Raw genomic sequence first — 15,627 nt, forward strand, 5'->3', positions numbered from 1 at the left:
GGTTCGTCATGTTCCGTTGATTCATCATGTGTTGTTGGTTCGTCATGTTCCGTTGGTTCATCATGTCTTATTGGTTCGTCATGTTCCGTTGATTCATCATGTGTTGTTGGTTCGTCATGTTCCGTTGGTTCATCATGTCTTATTGGTTCGTCATGTTCCGTTGATTCATCATGTGTTGTTGGTTCGTCATGTTCCGTTGGTTCATCATGTCTTATTGGTTCGTCATGTCTTGTTGGTCCATCATGTCTTATTGGTGTGTCATATCTTATTGGTTCATCATGTTCCGTTGGTTCATTATGTCTTATTGGTTCATCATGTTTCGTTCATTCGTCATGTTCCATTCATCTCTCGTTTTTTCATCATGTCTTATTGGTTCGTCATGTTCTGTTGGTTCGTCATGTCTTATTGGTTCGTCATGTCTTGTTCATTCATCATGTCTTATTGGTTCGTCATGTCTTATTGGTTCGTCATGTCTTGTTGGTTCATCATGTCTTATTGGTTGGTCATGTTCTGTTGGTTTGCCATGTGTCATTGGTTCATCATGTCTTATTGGTTCGTCATGTCTTGTTGGTTCGTCATGTGTTGTTGATTCATCGTGACTTGTTGGTTCATCATGTTCCGTTAGTTCATCATGTTCCGTTGGTTCATCATGGCTTATTGTTTCGTCATGTTTCGTTCATTCGTCATGTTCTGTTGGTTTGTCGTGTTGTTGGTTTGTTTGTTCATCATGTTCCATTCGTTCATCATCTCTCGTCTGTTCATCATGTCTTATTGGTTCCTCATGTTCTGTTGATTCGTCATGTCTTGTTGGTTCATCATGTCTTATTGGTTCCTCATGTTCTGTTGGTTCGTCATGTCTTGTTGGTTCGTCATCTCTTATTGGTTCGTCATGTTCTGTTGGCTCATCATGTCTTATTGGTTCGTCATGTCTTGCTCATTCGTCATGTTTTATTGGTTCATCATGTTCTTGTTGGTTCGCCATGTCTTGTTGATTCGTCGTGACTTGTTGGTTCATCATGTTCCGTTAGTTCATCATGTTCCGTTGGTTCATCATGTCTTACTGGTTCGTCATGTTCTGTTGGTTCGTCATGTCTTATTGGTTTGTCATGTCTTATTGGTTCGTCATGTCTTGTTCGTTCGTCATGTCTTATTGGTTCATCATGTCTTGTTGGTTTGTCATGTCTTATTGGTTCGTCATGTTCTGTTGGTTCGCCTTGTGTCTTTGATTCGTTGTGACTTGTTGGTTCATCATGTTCCGTTGGTTCATCATGTTCCGTTGGTTTATCATGGCTTATTGGTTCATCATATTCCATTCATTCGTCGTTTCATTGGTTCGTCATGTGTTGTTGGTTCGTCATGTTCCGTTGGTTCGTCATGTTCCGTTGGTTCGTCATGTCTTGTTGGTTTGTCGTGTCTTGTTGGTTCATCATGGCTTATTGGTTTGTCATGCTCCTTTGGTTCGTCGTGTTCCGTTGGTTTGTCATCTCTTGTTTGTTCGTCATGTCTTATTGATTCGTCATATCTTATTGGTTCATCATGTCTCATTGATTCATCATGTCTTGTTGGTTCGTCATGTCTGATTGGCTTGTCATGTTCTGTAGTTTGTCAGGGGTCGTTGGTTTATCATGTCTTGTTGGTTCGTCGTGTCTTGTTGGTTCATCACGTCTCATTGGTTCGTCATGTCTTGTTGGTTCGTCATGTCTTGTTGGTTCATCATGGCTTATTGGTTCGTCATGTTCCGTTGATTCATCATGTGTTGTTGGTTCGTCATGTTCCGTTGGTTCATCATGTCTTATTGGTTCGTCATGTCTTGTTGGTCCATCATGTCTTATTGGTGTGTCATATCTTATTGGTTCATCATGTTCCGTTGGTTCATTATGTCTTATTGGTTCATCATGTTTCGTTCATTCGTCATGTTCCATTCATCTCTCGTTTTTTTTCTCGTTTGGTTCGTCATGTTCCGTTGGTTTGTCATCTCTTGTTTGTTCGTCATGTCTTATTGATTTGTCATGTCTTATTGGTTCATCATGTCTTGTTGGTTCGTCATGTCTTATTGGCTTGTCATGTTCTGTTGGTTTGTCATGTGTCATTGGTTCATCATGTCTTATTGGTTCGTTATGTTCTGTTGGTTCGTCATGTCTTGTTGGTTCGTCATGTGTTATTAGTTCGTGGTGACTTGTTGGTTCATCATGTTTCGTTGGTTCATCATGTCTTGTTGGGTCATCATGTTCCGTTTGTTCGTCATGTTTCGTAGGTTCGTCATGTCTTTTTGGTTCGTCATGTCTTCTTGTTTCGTCATGTCTTGTTTGTTCGTCATGTCTTGTTGGTTCGTCATGTCTTGTTGGTTCGTCGTGACTTGTTGATTCAACATGTATTGGTTCGTCATGTTTCGTTTATTCGTCATGTTCCATTGGTTCGTCATGTGTTGTTGATTCGTGATGTTCCCTTGGTTCATCATGTCTTGTTGGTTCGTCTTGTCTTGTTGGTTCGTCATCTCTTGTGTGTTCGTCATGTTCTGTTGGTTCATCATCTCTCGTTTGTTTGTCATGTCTCATTGGTTCGTCATGTTCTGTTGATTTGTCATGTCTTATTGGTTCGTCAGGTCTTGTTGGTTCGTCATGTGTTGTTGGTTCCTCATGTGTCGATTTGTCGTGACTTGTTGATTCATCATGTCTTGTTGGGTCATCATGTTCCGTTTGTTCGTCATGTTTCGTTGGTTCGTCATGTCGTTTTGGTTCGTCATGTCTTCTTGTTTCGTCATGTATTGTTTGTTCGTCATGTCTTGTTGGTTCGTCATGTCTTGGTTCGTCGTGACTTGTTGATTCAACATGTATTGGTTCGTCATGTTTCGTTTATTCGTCATGTTCCATTGGTTCGTCATGTGTTGTTGATTCGTGATGTTCCCTTGGTTCATCATGTCTTGTTGGTTCGTCTTGTCTTGTTGGTTCATCATCTCTTGTGTGTTCGTCATGTTCTGTTGGTTCATCATCTCTCGTTTGTCATGTCTCATTGGTTCGTCATGTTCTGTTGATTTGTCATGTCTTATTGGTTCGTCAGGTCTTGTTGGTTCGTCATGTGTTGTTGGTTCCTCATGTGTCGGTTTGTCGTGACTTGTTGATTCATCATGTCTTATTGTTTCGTCATGTGTTGTTGGTTCGTCATGTTCCGTTGGTTCGTCATGTGTTGTTGGTTCGTCGTGACTTGTTGATTCGTCATGTTCCGTTGGTTCGTCTTGTCTTGTTGGTTCATCATGTCTTGTTTGTTCGTCATGTTCTTTTGGTTCATCATCTCTTGTTTGTTTGTCATGTCTTATTGGTTCATCATGTTCTGTTGGTTTTTCATGTCTCATTGGTTTGTCATGTCTTACTGGTTCGTCATGTTCTGTTGGTTCGTCATGTTTCGTTGGTTCGTCATGTCTTTTTGGTTCATCATGTCTTCTTGTTTCGTCATGTCTTGTTTGTTCGTCATGTCTTGTTGGTTCGTCATGTCTTGTTGGTTCGTCGTGACTTGTTGATTCAACATGTATTGGTTCGTCATGTTTCGTTTATTCGTCATGTTCCATTGGTTCGTCATGTGTTGTTGATTCGTGATGTTCCCTTGGTTCATCATGTCTTGTTGGTTCATCTTGTCTTGTTGGTTCGTCATCTCTTGTGTGTTCGTCATGTTCTGTTGGTTCATCATCTCTCGTTTGTTTGTCATGTCTCATTGGTTCGTCATGTTCTGTTGATTTGTCATGTCTTATTGGTTCGTCAGGTCTTGTTGGTTCGTCATGTGTTGTTGGTTCCTCATGTGTCGGTTTGTCGTGACTTGTTGATTCATCATGTCTTATTGTTTCGTCATGTGTTGTTGGTTCGTCATGTTCCGTTGGTTCGTCATGTGTTGTTGGTTCGTCGTGACTTGTTGATTCGTCATGTTCCGTTGGTTCGTCTTGTCTTGGTTCATCATGTCTTGTTTGTTCGTCATGTTCTTTTGGTTCATCATCTCTTGTTCGTTTGTCATGTCTTATTGGTTTGTCATGTCTTATTGGTTCGTCATGTTCTGTTGGTTCGTCATGTCTTGTTGGTTCGTCGTGACTCTGTTAGTTAACTCTTCCTTCTCATCTTCACTTTGGAGGAAACCATGTTTTCATGACGGAGCAGCAGCACAAATTTTCCACTTCCATGAAGACACTGTTCTCTGAGCCTAACAAAGATGTTCAACGTCCTCAGGTGGGTTCACTGTCAGAGTAACACACTGCTCAGCCTCCCTGGAAAAGCTTACTTCAGGGTGCTGGGAAGGAGACTCTGAGGGGGGCACCGGGCTATGAGCCATCCGATCTTGTTACAACCAAAATGAGCACTGTGTCCGTATTCTTTGGACAAAGTCAATCATATTTTCAGTGGGTGCTGGACTTTGCCAGGGCTGCCACTCATCTCTGATCCTATTTGTGATATTCAGAAATAGGATCAGAGAGGTGGCTGAGGTGAAGAAGGTATCTGGTTTGAATCTCAGAATATGTGGTGTTGGCAGATGACATGGTTCTGTTGACGTCATCAGACCATGACCTTCAGCAGCACTCGGGTAGCTGCAGCTGAGCGTGAAGCAGCCGGGATGACAGTCAGATGCTTCAAATCTGAGGCCTCAATTCTCTGCTGGAAACCAGTGGAGTATTTCTTGTGCTGCCCCAAATGAAGGAGTTTAAGGATTTTGTTTAGGGGTGATGTGAATGAAAATCGAGTGTGAGATAGACAGACTGATAGGTGTAGCATCAGTGGGAATGTGGGTGTCATACCGGACCATCGTGGTAAAAAGGGAGCTGTAGATCAACTGGAACTCCTGATTTACCAGTTGATCTACATTCCAGTCTTATCTAGGACCATACATAAATGTTATCATTGACCATAGGTGGGTTCCCGGCAGTGACCAGAAGAATTAGGGAAGTCTTCAGGTGTTGTAATGTTGTGCTTCCTCTCCAGAACCAGTGTCATGCTCGGCTCTTTGATGTGGTGACTGCTCCGTGCTTTGAGATCTTCATGGGAATGGTGATCTGCCTGAACATGGTGGCTTTGATGGTGGAGACGTATGAACAGAGCTGGGAGAAAGAAGTTGTTCTATACTGGTTCCACTTTATCCTCCTCCTCATCTTCCTCCTTGAGTTCTTCCTAAAGATCATTGCACTGAGACGGCACTACTTCAGCAGCTGCACGAACATTGTTGACTTTGTGATCCTCATCGTGTGCATAGCAGGTGAGTCAGCAATGCCAGGAGAGCTTATCGTCTTGTCTGGTGATGTTATTCCCACAGTTAGCGATGTCATCATCTACTCTGATGATGTCATGGGCTTGTCTGGTGATGTCATTGTCTTATCTGGTGATGTCATCGTCTCATCTGGTGATGTCGTGGACTCATTTGGTCAGAATATTGTCTGTGATGTCAGTGTTGCGTCTGGTGATGCTATTGTCTTATCTGTTGATGTCATTGTCTTGTCTGGGGATGTAATTGTCTTATCTGTGATGTTGACACATCTGGTGATGTCATTGTTTCTTTTGGAGAAGTCAGTGTTTCATTTGGTGAAATTATTTGGTGGTGGCACCTTTGATGTTATTGTTTTACTTGGTGATGTCATTGTCTCATCTCATTATGCCATTGCATTGTGTGGTCATGTCATTCTGTCTGTGCCAAACCTTTTGTTTCGTGTTGTTGTGTTTCTGTTGGTTGAGGATGTGTTTACAGTGTCTCTGTTTGTACCTTGCAGGTCTATTCGTGGCTGACCTTGTGGAGAAGTATTTCGTCAGTCCACAGCTCTTTGCTGTGCTCCGGTTGACTCGTATCTTGTGGCTCCTCCGTCTCATTCGTTTTTCCAAAGGGATCCGTATGCTGATTGTGGGCTTTGTGATGTCACTTCCTGCCCTCGTCAACATTGGCCTCCTCCTCTTCCTCCTTGTGTTCACCTTCTCCGTTGTCGGCATGTTTAACTTTGCCTATGTGAGAAAGGAGGCACTGATCAATGACCTGCTTAACTTTGAGACGTTTGGGAACAGCATGCTTAGTATGATGATGGTCACCACTTCTTCTGCATGGGACGGTCTGCTGTTTCCCATCATGAACACACCTCCAGATTGTGACCCGTTAAAGGAGCACCCAGGATCGGTGGTTGTAGGGGACTGTGGCAGCCCGGTGGTGGGCATCATCTTCTTCGCCACCTACATCAACCTGTTTTTCCTTCTGGTGCTCTACCTGTTCTCCGCCGTTGTCCTGGAGACCTTCAACACCAGGAGCCCTGAAGATCCTGAGGACCTCAAACTGTTGAGTGACCACCACCTGCAGATGTTTTATAAAACCTGGAGGAAGTTTGATCCTGATGCCTCACAGCTCATCGAGTACAGGTGAGTCCCTACAGTACAGGTGAGGCCCTACAGTAAAGGGGAGTCCCTACAGTACATGTTCCATACAGTCCAGGTGAGTCCCTACAGTACAGGTGAGGCCCTACAGTACAGGTGATTCCCTACAGTACATGTTCCATACAGTCCAGGTGAGTCCCTACAGTACAGGTGAGGCCCTACAGTACATGTTCCATACAGTCCAGGTGAGTCCCTACAGTACAGGGGAGTCCCTACAGTCCAGGTGAGTCCCTACAGTACAGGTGAGTCCCAACAGTACAGGTGAGACTCACTGTAATGGCCTGTCTGGGCTGTGATGTTCTCTGGTGGACTGTGGGGTTCTCTAGTGAACTGTGGGGTTCTCTGGTGGACTCACATAGACTGTCCTGGGTTCCACAGTGAGCTGTCAGATTTTTGCGACGCCCTGCAGGATCCATTGAGGATCCCCAAACCAAACAACATCAAGCTGATCCAGATGGACCTTCCTCTGCTGCCTGGAGACCAGGTCCACTATGTGGACGTTTTGCAAGCTCTGACCGCACAGGTAACATTATTATTATTATTGTTAGTAGTAGTAGTAGTTGTATTGTTATTATTGTTGTTGTTGTTGTTGTTGTTATTATTATTATCATTGTTATGATTACAATTTTTTTTTCAGAAATGATGTGTTTTTTTTTATGTCCTTATTTATGTATCATAGCTGTTTGGGAAGTCGGGACAGTCAGACGCTCTCAGAGCCAGACTGGAAGAAAAGTTCTTCACCAACCCGTCTAAGGTTCATTCGTTTTGTTCTATTCTGTTCTAAAGTTTTGTAAAGATCATATTTTTATGATATTATGTTGTCATTTTATTTTACATCCATTTGATTTGAACATTTTAAATTGGATTGTTTCATCTGAAATATGGACTGACTCCCTCAGCAGTCATACATACTGTACTTTCCATTTACACACCTTTATGAATTTATTACCTGATGCTACATATTTGCTATAAATATTAAAGAATGGTGTGATCACGCCTTCAGACCTTACTTTTTAGAAGCCAGCAGCAGCGCCCGCTGCTGAACCCGCTCCTCTACTGCAGTTCTTGTTCTATTCCCTGGGTTTTGCCTTGCAGGTTACATTCCTTTCTGTTTGGATGCAGCCTAAGGCCTCAACTGCAAAGACACCAGAACACGAAACAGATAAAAGCTCAGATTCATCAATGAAACACCTTCACTTGGTGTGAAACCTCACAGGTGATTCGTGTTTCCTGCAGGTGTCCCAGGAGCCAATCAGCAGTACCCTGCAGAGGAAACAGGAAGAGGTGGCAGCGTCGGTGATCCAGCGAGCCTATCGTAAACACCTCCTGCAGGACGCTGGTGACAAGGAGACATCGCACCCGGCTGGGGGCGGAGCCACGGGCATTTCAGGTGCCACTTCACAGTGAGCTTCCTGTCACCTGACCTCCCTCTGATGAGAACCTGAGGGAGTCAATCATCTGCTGATGGTGGCATCTTGTTGTCTCATGTTTCTTCTGTGTCTTTATCTACATCCTCCTCACTATGGAGGAATTTCTTATCCTGTTAAAACTCAGGCCACACGAGTCAAAACATCCTGAACATCGAAAACGACCTGGAGAAACCTGCAGCTTCTTTCCTCTGTTAGTCAGAAACCTGCAGCTTCTTTCCTCTGATAGTCACAAACCTGCAGCTTCTTTCCTCTGATAGTCAGAAACCTGCAGCTTCTTTCCTTCAGAGCCAAAGAGTTGAATCCTTTTCTGTCTTTAATCTGTGATTAAAGTTTCCTAACTGAGGTTTCCTAACAAAGCTCAGTCTGTGTGGAGGTTCATCCACATGATGCATGATACTAATCTTAAGAGATAATAGAGATTAAAAGATGTATCCAGATTGTAATACTTCAGGTATTTAATCACTTAACAAGCATTTAAACTCTGAGCTGACCATGGAACTACTGAAAGATCACTGATCTCATCTCACAGCTGCAGATTATTTCCGTCTAAACCAATCGGTTAACATCCACAAAAACACAACAGCAGAGACATTTAAAAACTGCTTCAAAATTAGAGATGTGACTCATTTTCATTGTCAGTTAAAGTGTTGATAGTTTTCTGTATTAAATGAATGATTAATTAATTAATTGGTTGTTTGGTCTCCAAAAGGTCAGAAATGATGAACTATGTGGATCAGCGTCTCCCAAAGTCCAAGATGAAAAAAGTCTTGTTCCCAAGCCAAAGATATACAAATCATTTTTATAGAGAAGGAAAGACATTTTTTTTGAAAAATGACTCAAACTGATTAATTGATTATCAAACTAGTTGGGGATTAATTTGTTTTTTGACAGCTACGTGATTAATGGTAAATTGCTGCAGCTCTATTCAGTGTCAGTCAGAAATATTTAGTCTGTAGGACGAAGTTTGTTGAAGAGCAAATGGATAAAACCTGAACGCTGGTGCTCATAATAAACTACTTTTGCTACTTAACAAACACTTTAGCTTTTTCCTCCAAATATTACCACTCATTATTGTTATAAATTTAACCTGGAAATCAGTTTTCTCCTAACAGATACTCCACAGTTATAAGAAATAATGCAGTATTCTTCTACTAACAGCACTTACCCTCCAGGTTTGTTGGTCATGATTGTTCTAATGTGTGAACAGCTGATAGATAGTGTCATTATTGATTTGATGGATTGGCTGAAGGTCAGTCTGGAGTGTCTGATTTACAGCATCAGTTTATCTGTTGATGTTGATGTTAACCTGAGATGTAGAATGGTCTAATGAACCAATGACCTCCATCAGTTTATCTGTTGATGTTCTCATTAACCTTAGATGTAGAATGGTCTAATAAACCAGGGACCACAAAGTTCACGTTTCATATCAAAGTTCTGTCGTTGTTTCTAAACTTTAATCAAACAAATAATAAACACATGAACATGAAAACTTTGGTTTCTGTTTTAAATTATGGCTCTAATAATCCTTGGAGTCCACCTGAGGGACAGTGGAGACAACAATGGACACGTTTGGACAGAGAAGACTGACGGAGACTCAGGTGCAAGGCGATGAAACACGACAGACTCACAAATAGTAAAGGCTTTTATTCACAGCACAGATATACACACAACAAAGCAAAAGAACTACAGCTATGGCTTATGGACTACAACCGGAAGTGCCGCAACTACACAGACAGCGAGTGAGGCTAAACAGAGCCCCTAGTGGGCTGGCAGAAAACTACACCAGAGTTTACATACGTGGACAAAATTGTTGGTACCCCTCGGTTAATGAAAGAAAAACCCAAAATCTCTAATCTCCTGAGACAACTCTCTCCTTGGCTTCCTCTGGTCCATGTTTAGTGTGGTACACACCATGTCACCAAACAGCACAGTGACTACTGTAACCCTATAAATAGGCCGACTGACTGATTACAAGTTTGTAAACACCTGTGATGCTAATTAGAGGACACACCTTGATTGAACATGTCTCTATGGTCACATTATTTTCAGTCTTTTCTAGGGGTACCATCATTTTAGTCCAGGTCTGTTTCATGAGTTTATTTTTAAAAATAATTCTGTTGAACCACGGTTCAAAAGCAATGCCTGATTTTCATTGGTTAATTTTCATAGAATTTTTATTTATTACTTTTGTCAGATTCAAATTATTTCTGTGACCATTGTGGGTTTTTCTTTCATTAACCGAGGGGTACCAACTATTTTGGCCACGTATGTATGTAAGAAATCAAACTAAACAGTAGACTAACCGGAAGCAGGTAACTTCTGGCCTGGATCCAGACATGAAGCGGTAACATGACGCAAAAACATGAAGCAGGAACATGAAGCAGGATCTAAACATGAAGCAGGATCCAAACAGGAAAACAGAGGCCGCCAATCAGCTGAACAGAACTACCAGCACTAAACAACACTACACACTACCCAAACTCAGCAACCCACCAAGGACCTCACAGACTAAACCTGTGAACGGAGGACAAAGCCAGGCAGGCTGGGGTGGTGGGTTGGGGCTGAGTGGGGGTCTGGACCGGTGAGGGTTAAGAATCCAGGTGGCTTGGCGTGTTCCAGGAGGGGGCAGCAGAGGGATCCAGGTGTGTTCCAGGAGGGGGCAGCAGAGGGATCCAGGTGAGGCTGACAGGTGGTCTGAGCTGTAAGGTGAGGAAGAAGGTTTGGGTATGGATCAGTCAGCAGGCGAGCAGGACTGAGCATGAGTCGGTCCTGACTGAGGTTCTACGATGGTCTGGTGCTGAGTAGTGGGTGGAGTCTGGTTTATGGAGAGAGGATTGGTTGGTGTGAGGAGAGAAGGAAGGGAGGGGCCACTACCTGGAGCCGAGGTGGAGGGATGAACAAGAAATGAAGAAGACGACCATCACTAAACAGAGAAGATGGTCTCCAACACCATCTATCAGTCCAGTCTGATGAGATGTCCCCCCAGGAGACTGTAGAATCCCTTTCAGACGTGGAACACTGTCCGCGTCATCAGTCCGTTGAAGGGACGGCATTAAGGCAGATGTTACATTAATGTTAATGTTCCTCTGGTTTGGTGCTGGAGTCTCCACTGTGTGTTGGTCAGAAGCAACCACGGCCTTCAAAGCTCTGGCTTTCTGCAGCAGCTCGGATTCACACAGATCGTTTCAATAATGAGGGATGACTTTCAGTTGGACTATTGTCATTTTACATTTCCGGTCAGGTCTGGTCAACTACCTGACATTAAATATTTCCTTACTACAGGTAAGAGGAGACTTGTTTCATTCATTCTTTTCTTTTTGCTGAGAGAGAAGTTGATAAATCGTCATAGTAACATCTGAACTTCAGTCCACTACAGTGTGCAATAACTTTGCTTCCTACAGAAAAAGGTTGAATAATTCACTCTGATCTGCTGAAATGTTAGGAGGAATCCAAGCTGCTCAGATCTCCTGGAGCAGGTTTACCTCCAAACATGGACCAGGAGAAGTAGCATTTAGGTTTCATGGTCCACTCACTGCACTGCAATTGCACTTCAGATGTTATTCTCTTGGCTTGTTTTTCTCTTCAGGTTATCTTATTTTGTGTTTTCCATGGTTTGTAACTTCAATCTTGTCCCCTCCAAACGCTGTTTTAGTTTTATGTGAAGCACTCAGAGTTGCCCTGAGAAAATCTGTGAGACTTACTTTTCCATACACACAAAATGTCATTGTCTGATTATCAGATTGTGATGTTCATTCTAGTGTCTCTGGGTGGAATTATAGTTCTGTTGATAGTGAAGAGATGATTGTTCATGTCATTGGAGACCCACTAATGAAGCAGCTGATGAAAGGATCCCAACCCTCTGAGAATGTTGAGAATGTGTTTGGCCAAACAGACTCCTGTTGTTGCTGAAAGCTTCATCTTACATAACGTCAGCAGATTTAACGAGGACGTTTTGTATCTGTAGCTCCATGTTAAAGACCTGATAAACACCCTGGAGAAACAGAACACAAGCTGTTTGAGAAGCCACGATGTCCAAACTGTAACCGTATCGTTGCTCTAGTGTAAAAAAACATCAGAGACTGAAGAATCTGTGCAGATTTTTAATTTAAAATGTAAACATGCATCAAAAAAAACAACAGTATTCACAAAATATGGACTAAAATGTTGGTAGAAAAATCGTGCAAACAGCCAAAGGAAGTCAGAGGAACCATAAGGAACCAAACTCTGCTGTAGCAGCTGCTTCATACTTCCTTAAAGAAGCTTCACATATTCACTTGCAGAGCTGCTCCAACCATGGCAGAGTTACTAACCAACAAAACACTAAACTTGTTCACCTTGTCCAATAACTTGCGACCGACCGACTGACCGACCTTCCTTCCTTCCGTACTTCATTCCTTTGCACAGGGTTAGGTTTTACTACTTGATGACTGCTCTGTAGTTTTGATTGCAGTGAACAGCAGAGACACCAGAACTCACTTGGCTGACGTTCTTCATGTTTGTCTAGGATCACATTGCAGAAGTTTCTCTGTTCTTTTGGACCACAGGAGCTGGAAGAACAGATGGAACAACAGCTGCTGCATTTCATATTTGGTTTTCCTCTAACAACACAATAACAGCAGCAGAAGCCAGGCCAGCAGCATGTAGCTGCAGTTGGAGAGGGCTGCTGGGACGTTCTGCATCTTCACAGTGCAGTTCAGCTGTGTGCCGTGTTGAAAATCACATGGAAACCTTACCCGATCTGACCTGGTAAGTTAATGGACAAGTGACCAGGATGGGCATTCAGACATGTAACTGAGACATTAATGGACAGGAGGTCTACAGAGAGAGAATGTTCCACCAGGCAGTGGGAACCACAGAAGGATGAAGCAGCTCAGAGATCAGCTGACACTGATGGTACCCTTCAGATGAGAACATTGCTGTTTCCGAGAAGAAAATCTCAACTTTTCACCCAACAGAGCAGACAGCAACATTTGTTATCTTCAACACAGCTTTATTGATGACTCTAATGGTAGGAGTCCATGATGCGTCTCATGCTCATGACCCTCATGCTGCCCATGCCCATGTTCATGAAGCTCCTGTACTCTCCAGGCCTCATGTACATCATCCTGCCTCTGAAGTGGGGCTGCTCGTACATCAGCCAGTGTCCGTCCATCACCTGACAGGACATGCAGTTGGACATGCGGTGACGGTCCATGATGTTGTCGCAGTCGTCCATCAGCTCAGACATCTGGCCTCCAAAGTTCTCCCTCTCATAGATCCTCATCCTGTAGGAGCCGCGGTGCTGCAACACACCATAATCAATAATCAATCAGCTGCTGATTGGCTGGGTGGTTACCATGGGGATCATGTGAGCTGTACTGTGATTGGTTACCATGGGGATCATGTGAGCTGTGCTGTGATTGGCTGGGTGGTTACCATGGGGATCATGTGAGCTGTGCTGTGATTGGTTACCATGGGGATCATGTGAGCTGTGCTGTGATTGGCTGAGTGTTTACCATGGGGATCATGCGGCAGGACCTGATGCAGTCGTTCATTCCCATCATGCTCATGTAGTCGGAGTACTCGCCCCTCCTCAGGAAGAACTGGTTGCCCATGAAGTTGGTGCGGTCGTAGACCATGAAGCAGCCTCTCTCCACCCTGCAGGAGTGACACCTGCTCAGGTAGGACGACATGTCGGCACAGTCGCTGCTGCACTCATAAGAACGGCCCTGGAAGTTCCTGTCCTCATAGAAGACAATCTGAGTACAAAAACAGAAAAACAAATGTCAGCAGGAATGAACCAAACTCACTTCTGGAAGGTTTCTGGTATTGTAGTGTCTCAGGTTGATTTCTGCACTAAGTTCGATTTTCAAGAACAGTAATAGTTAAAAACCAGGGGGTATTTAGGGGTAATACCCAGATAGTAGGGGGTATGTAGGGGTAATACCCAGACAGTAGGGGATATGTAGGGGTAATACCCAGATAGTAGGGGGTATGTAGGGGTAATACCCAGACAGTAGGGGATATGTAGGGGTAATACCCAGGTAGTAGGAGGTATGCAGGGGTAATACCCAGACAGTAGGGGATATGTAGGGGTAATACTCAGATTGTAGGGGGTATGTAGAGGTAATACCCAGATAGTAGGGGGTATGTAGGGGTAATACCCAGATAGTAGGGGATATGTAGGGGTAATACCCAGATAGTAGGGGGTATGTAGGGGTAATACCCAGATAGTAGGGGGTATGTAGGGGTAATACCCAGATAGTAGGGGGTATGTAGGGGTAATACCCAGATAGTAGGGGGTATGTAGGGGTAATACCCAGATAGTAGGGGATATGTAGGGGTAATACCCAGGTAGTAGGGGGTATGTAGGGGTAATACCCAGATAGTAGGGGGTATGTAGGGGTAATACCCAGATAGTAGGGGGTATGTAGGGGTAATACCCAGACAGTAGGGTATATGTAGGGGTAATACCCAGATAGTAGGGGGTATGTAGGGGCAATACCCAGACAATAGGGGGTATTTAGTGAGTGTTGGTAATTTTGAATCTGACTTAAGCTTGGGGATGGATGGAGTTCTGTTCGGATCAGTTCTTGGGTTCTTCCTCTTCGATGCTTCCATGCTTTCAAACTGTTTTAATCCATTTTATTGACTGTAACTGTAACTTTTATTAAACTTTGCTGCGCTTTTATTCAGCAAAGTTCCATTTTTTACAATTTATTGTAAAGTTTATCCTTCACATGTTGTTTTCTTATTTTTGGTCTTCTTCTGCTGTTTTAGTTGATCAGTTTTAATTATTTTATAAACTCTGTGAACTTTATTCAACTTGTCTGTACTAATTTCCATTTTAAATTCCATTTTACTTTGCTGTATTTTCATTTATAGGTTTTAGTTTTCCACCGTTGCCTGTAAAGTGCTTTGAATAACCTCTGTATGTGATGAGTTGCTATGGAAACCGTTATATATAATTTGAATCAAAATCAGTTTCAAATCACAAACACATTCTGTTGGTGTTTCTGAGGCTTTCCTCCAGTGGTTCTGTTCACTACAGCTCAGCACCAACAGTAACAAATTGCAGGAAAACTCTCATAAAGTATCTGAATGACTCTGAGCTGTAGTCTAACCAGGAACAGACTACATATTTAACACATCCTCTGATCTGAGATCTGTGAACACATGATCGTTCCTTTTATCAGAGTAGTGGAGGAGCCCTCATCATGAGAAGAAATCCCTCTGAACAGTTTCACATCGAGTGGATCAAACATGGCACCAGGAAGCCCAACATTAGTATGGGCTCCAGGTTTTCCTTTAATCTGTCACGCGTCTGTATTTTTAGTGAAGAGCGAAAGGCTTTAAATGAACCACAAATAAAGAAGAACAACAGATGAAAGCATGTGCAGACCGGTTAGAGTGTTGGTTTGCTGCTCACCCTGCCCATGTTCATGCTGCTGGACGTCATGTTGCCCACAGGTTGCTGCTGCTCTGCACTGGAGGCCGCTGTGTGTTACCTGTTCAGCAGCTGCTGCTCTTTATAGCACCTGAGCAGCTGAAGCCTTTTGTCCAAACCTCCTGAGCCAGCAGCGCGTCATAAAAGAGACGCTCAGTGTTCGGCATTTCTCTTAGAAACTACAGACAAAGAGCCACAGAGCAGCTGTGTCTCCTTCACTGTCCATCCACTGTGGACGCCACGCTTTCTGGAACAAAAACCTGAAGACAATACCCGCTGAGCATCCACACGTTTCACCTGCAACATGCTAAAAACATGCCAAGTTCTCCAACATCACAAAGACGTGTTTCTGTCCTGAAACAAGCAAAACAATCCTGAAACATTCTGCAGA

At 43.3% G+C, this 15,627-nt stretch overlaps 2 protein-coding genes across 6 annotated transcripts in view; one reads left to right on the forward strand and one right to left on the reverse strand.

Moving 5' to 3' along the window:
- LOC111585526 (sodium channel protein type 4 subunit alpha B-like) overlaps positions 1-9,299 on the forward strand; it is a 44,173-nt gene extending 34,874 nt beyond the window's left edge. For 4 of the 5 annotated variants that reach the window (XM_055008582.1, XM_055008590.1, XM_055008596.1 and 1 more), the window contains 6 exons: positions 4,114-4,208; positions 4,956-5,226; positions 5,735-6,365; positions 6,759-6,903; positions 7,060-7,134; positions 7,617-9,299. In XM_055008582.1, coding sequence (XP_054864557.1) covers positions 4,114-4,208; positions 4,956-5,226; positions 5,735-6,365; positions 6,759-6,903; positions 7,060-7,134; positions 7,617-7,787 — 1,388 coding nt within the window. In that variant the 3' untranslated portion in view covers positions 7,788-9,299. The remainder of the gene's footprint in view (positions 1-4,113; positions 4,209-4,955; positions 5,227-5,734; positions 6,366-6,758; positions 6,904-7,059; positions 7,135-7,616) is intronic. The other variant, XM_055008594.1, reaches the window with a different exon arrangement.
- Positions 9,300-12,779: 3,480 nt separating this feature from the next.
- Positions 12,780-15,366, reverse strand: LOC111585527 (gamma-crystallin M2-like). The gene is made up of 3 exons (XM_023295064.3): positions 15,219-15,366; positions 13,306-13,548; positions 12,780-13,091 (listed from the first exon to the last, which is right to left on the reverse strand). The coding sequence occupies exons 1-3, from the start codon at positions 15,246-15,248 to the stop codon at positions 12,813-12,815; spliced, it is 552 nt and encodes a 183-aa protein (XP_023150832.2). The 5' UTR covers positions 15,249-15,366; the 3' UTR covers positions 12,780-12,812.
- Between the last annotated feature and the right edge of the window lie 261 nt (positions 15,367-15,627).

The sequence above is a fragment of the Amphiprion ocellaris genome, chromosome 3 (genome assembly GCF_022539595.1).
Source record: "Amphiprion ocellaris isolate individual 3 ecotype Okinawa chromosome 3, ASM2253959v1, whole genome shotgun sequence".
NCBI lineage: Eukaryota > Metazoa > Chordata > Actinopteri > Pomacentridae > Amphiprion > Amphiprion ocellaris.

Bases quoted from the DNA above. Each gene is read 5' to 3' on its own strand.
- LOC111585527 (XM_023295064.3), bottom strand. From the start codon at position 15,248: ATGACGTCCAGCAGCATGAACATGGGCAGG. The intron at 13,549-15,218 runs GTGAGCAGCAAA...TTTTGTACTCAG, and splicing joins GCAGCATGAACATGGGCAGG to ATTGTCTTCTATGAGGACAG. The intron at 13,092-13,305 runs GTAAACACTCAG...GGTGTGTTGCAG, and splicing joins CCTGCCGCATGATCCCCATG to CACCGCGGCTCCTACAGGAT.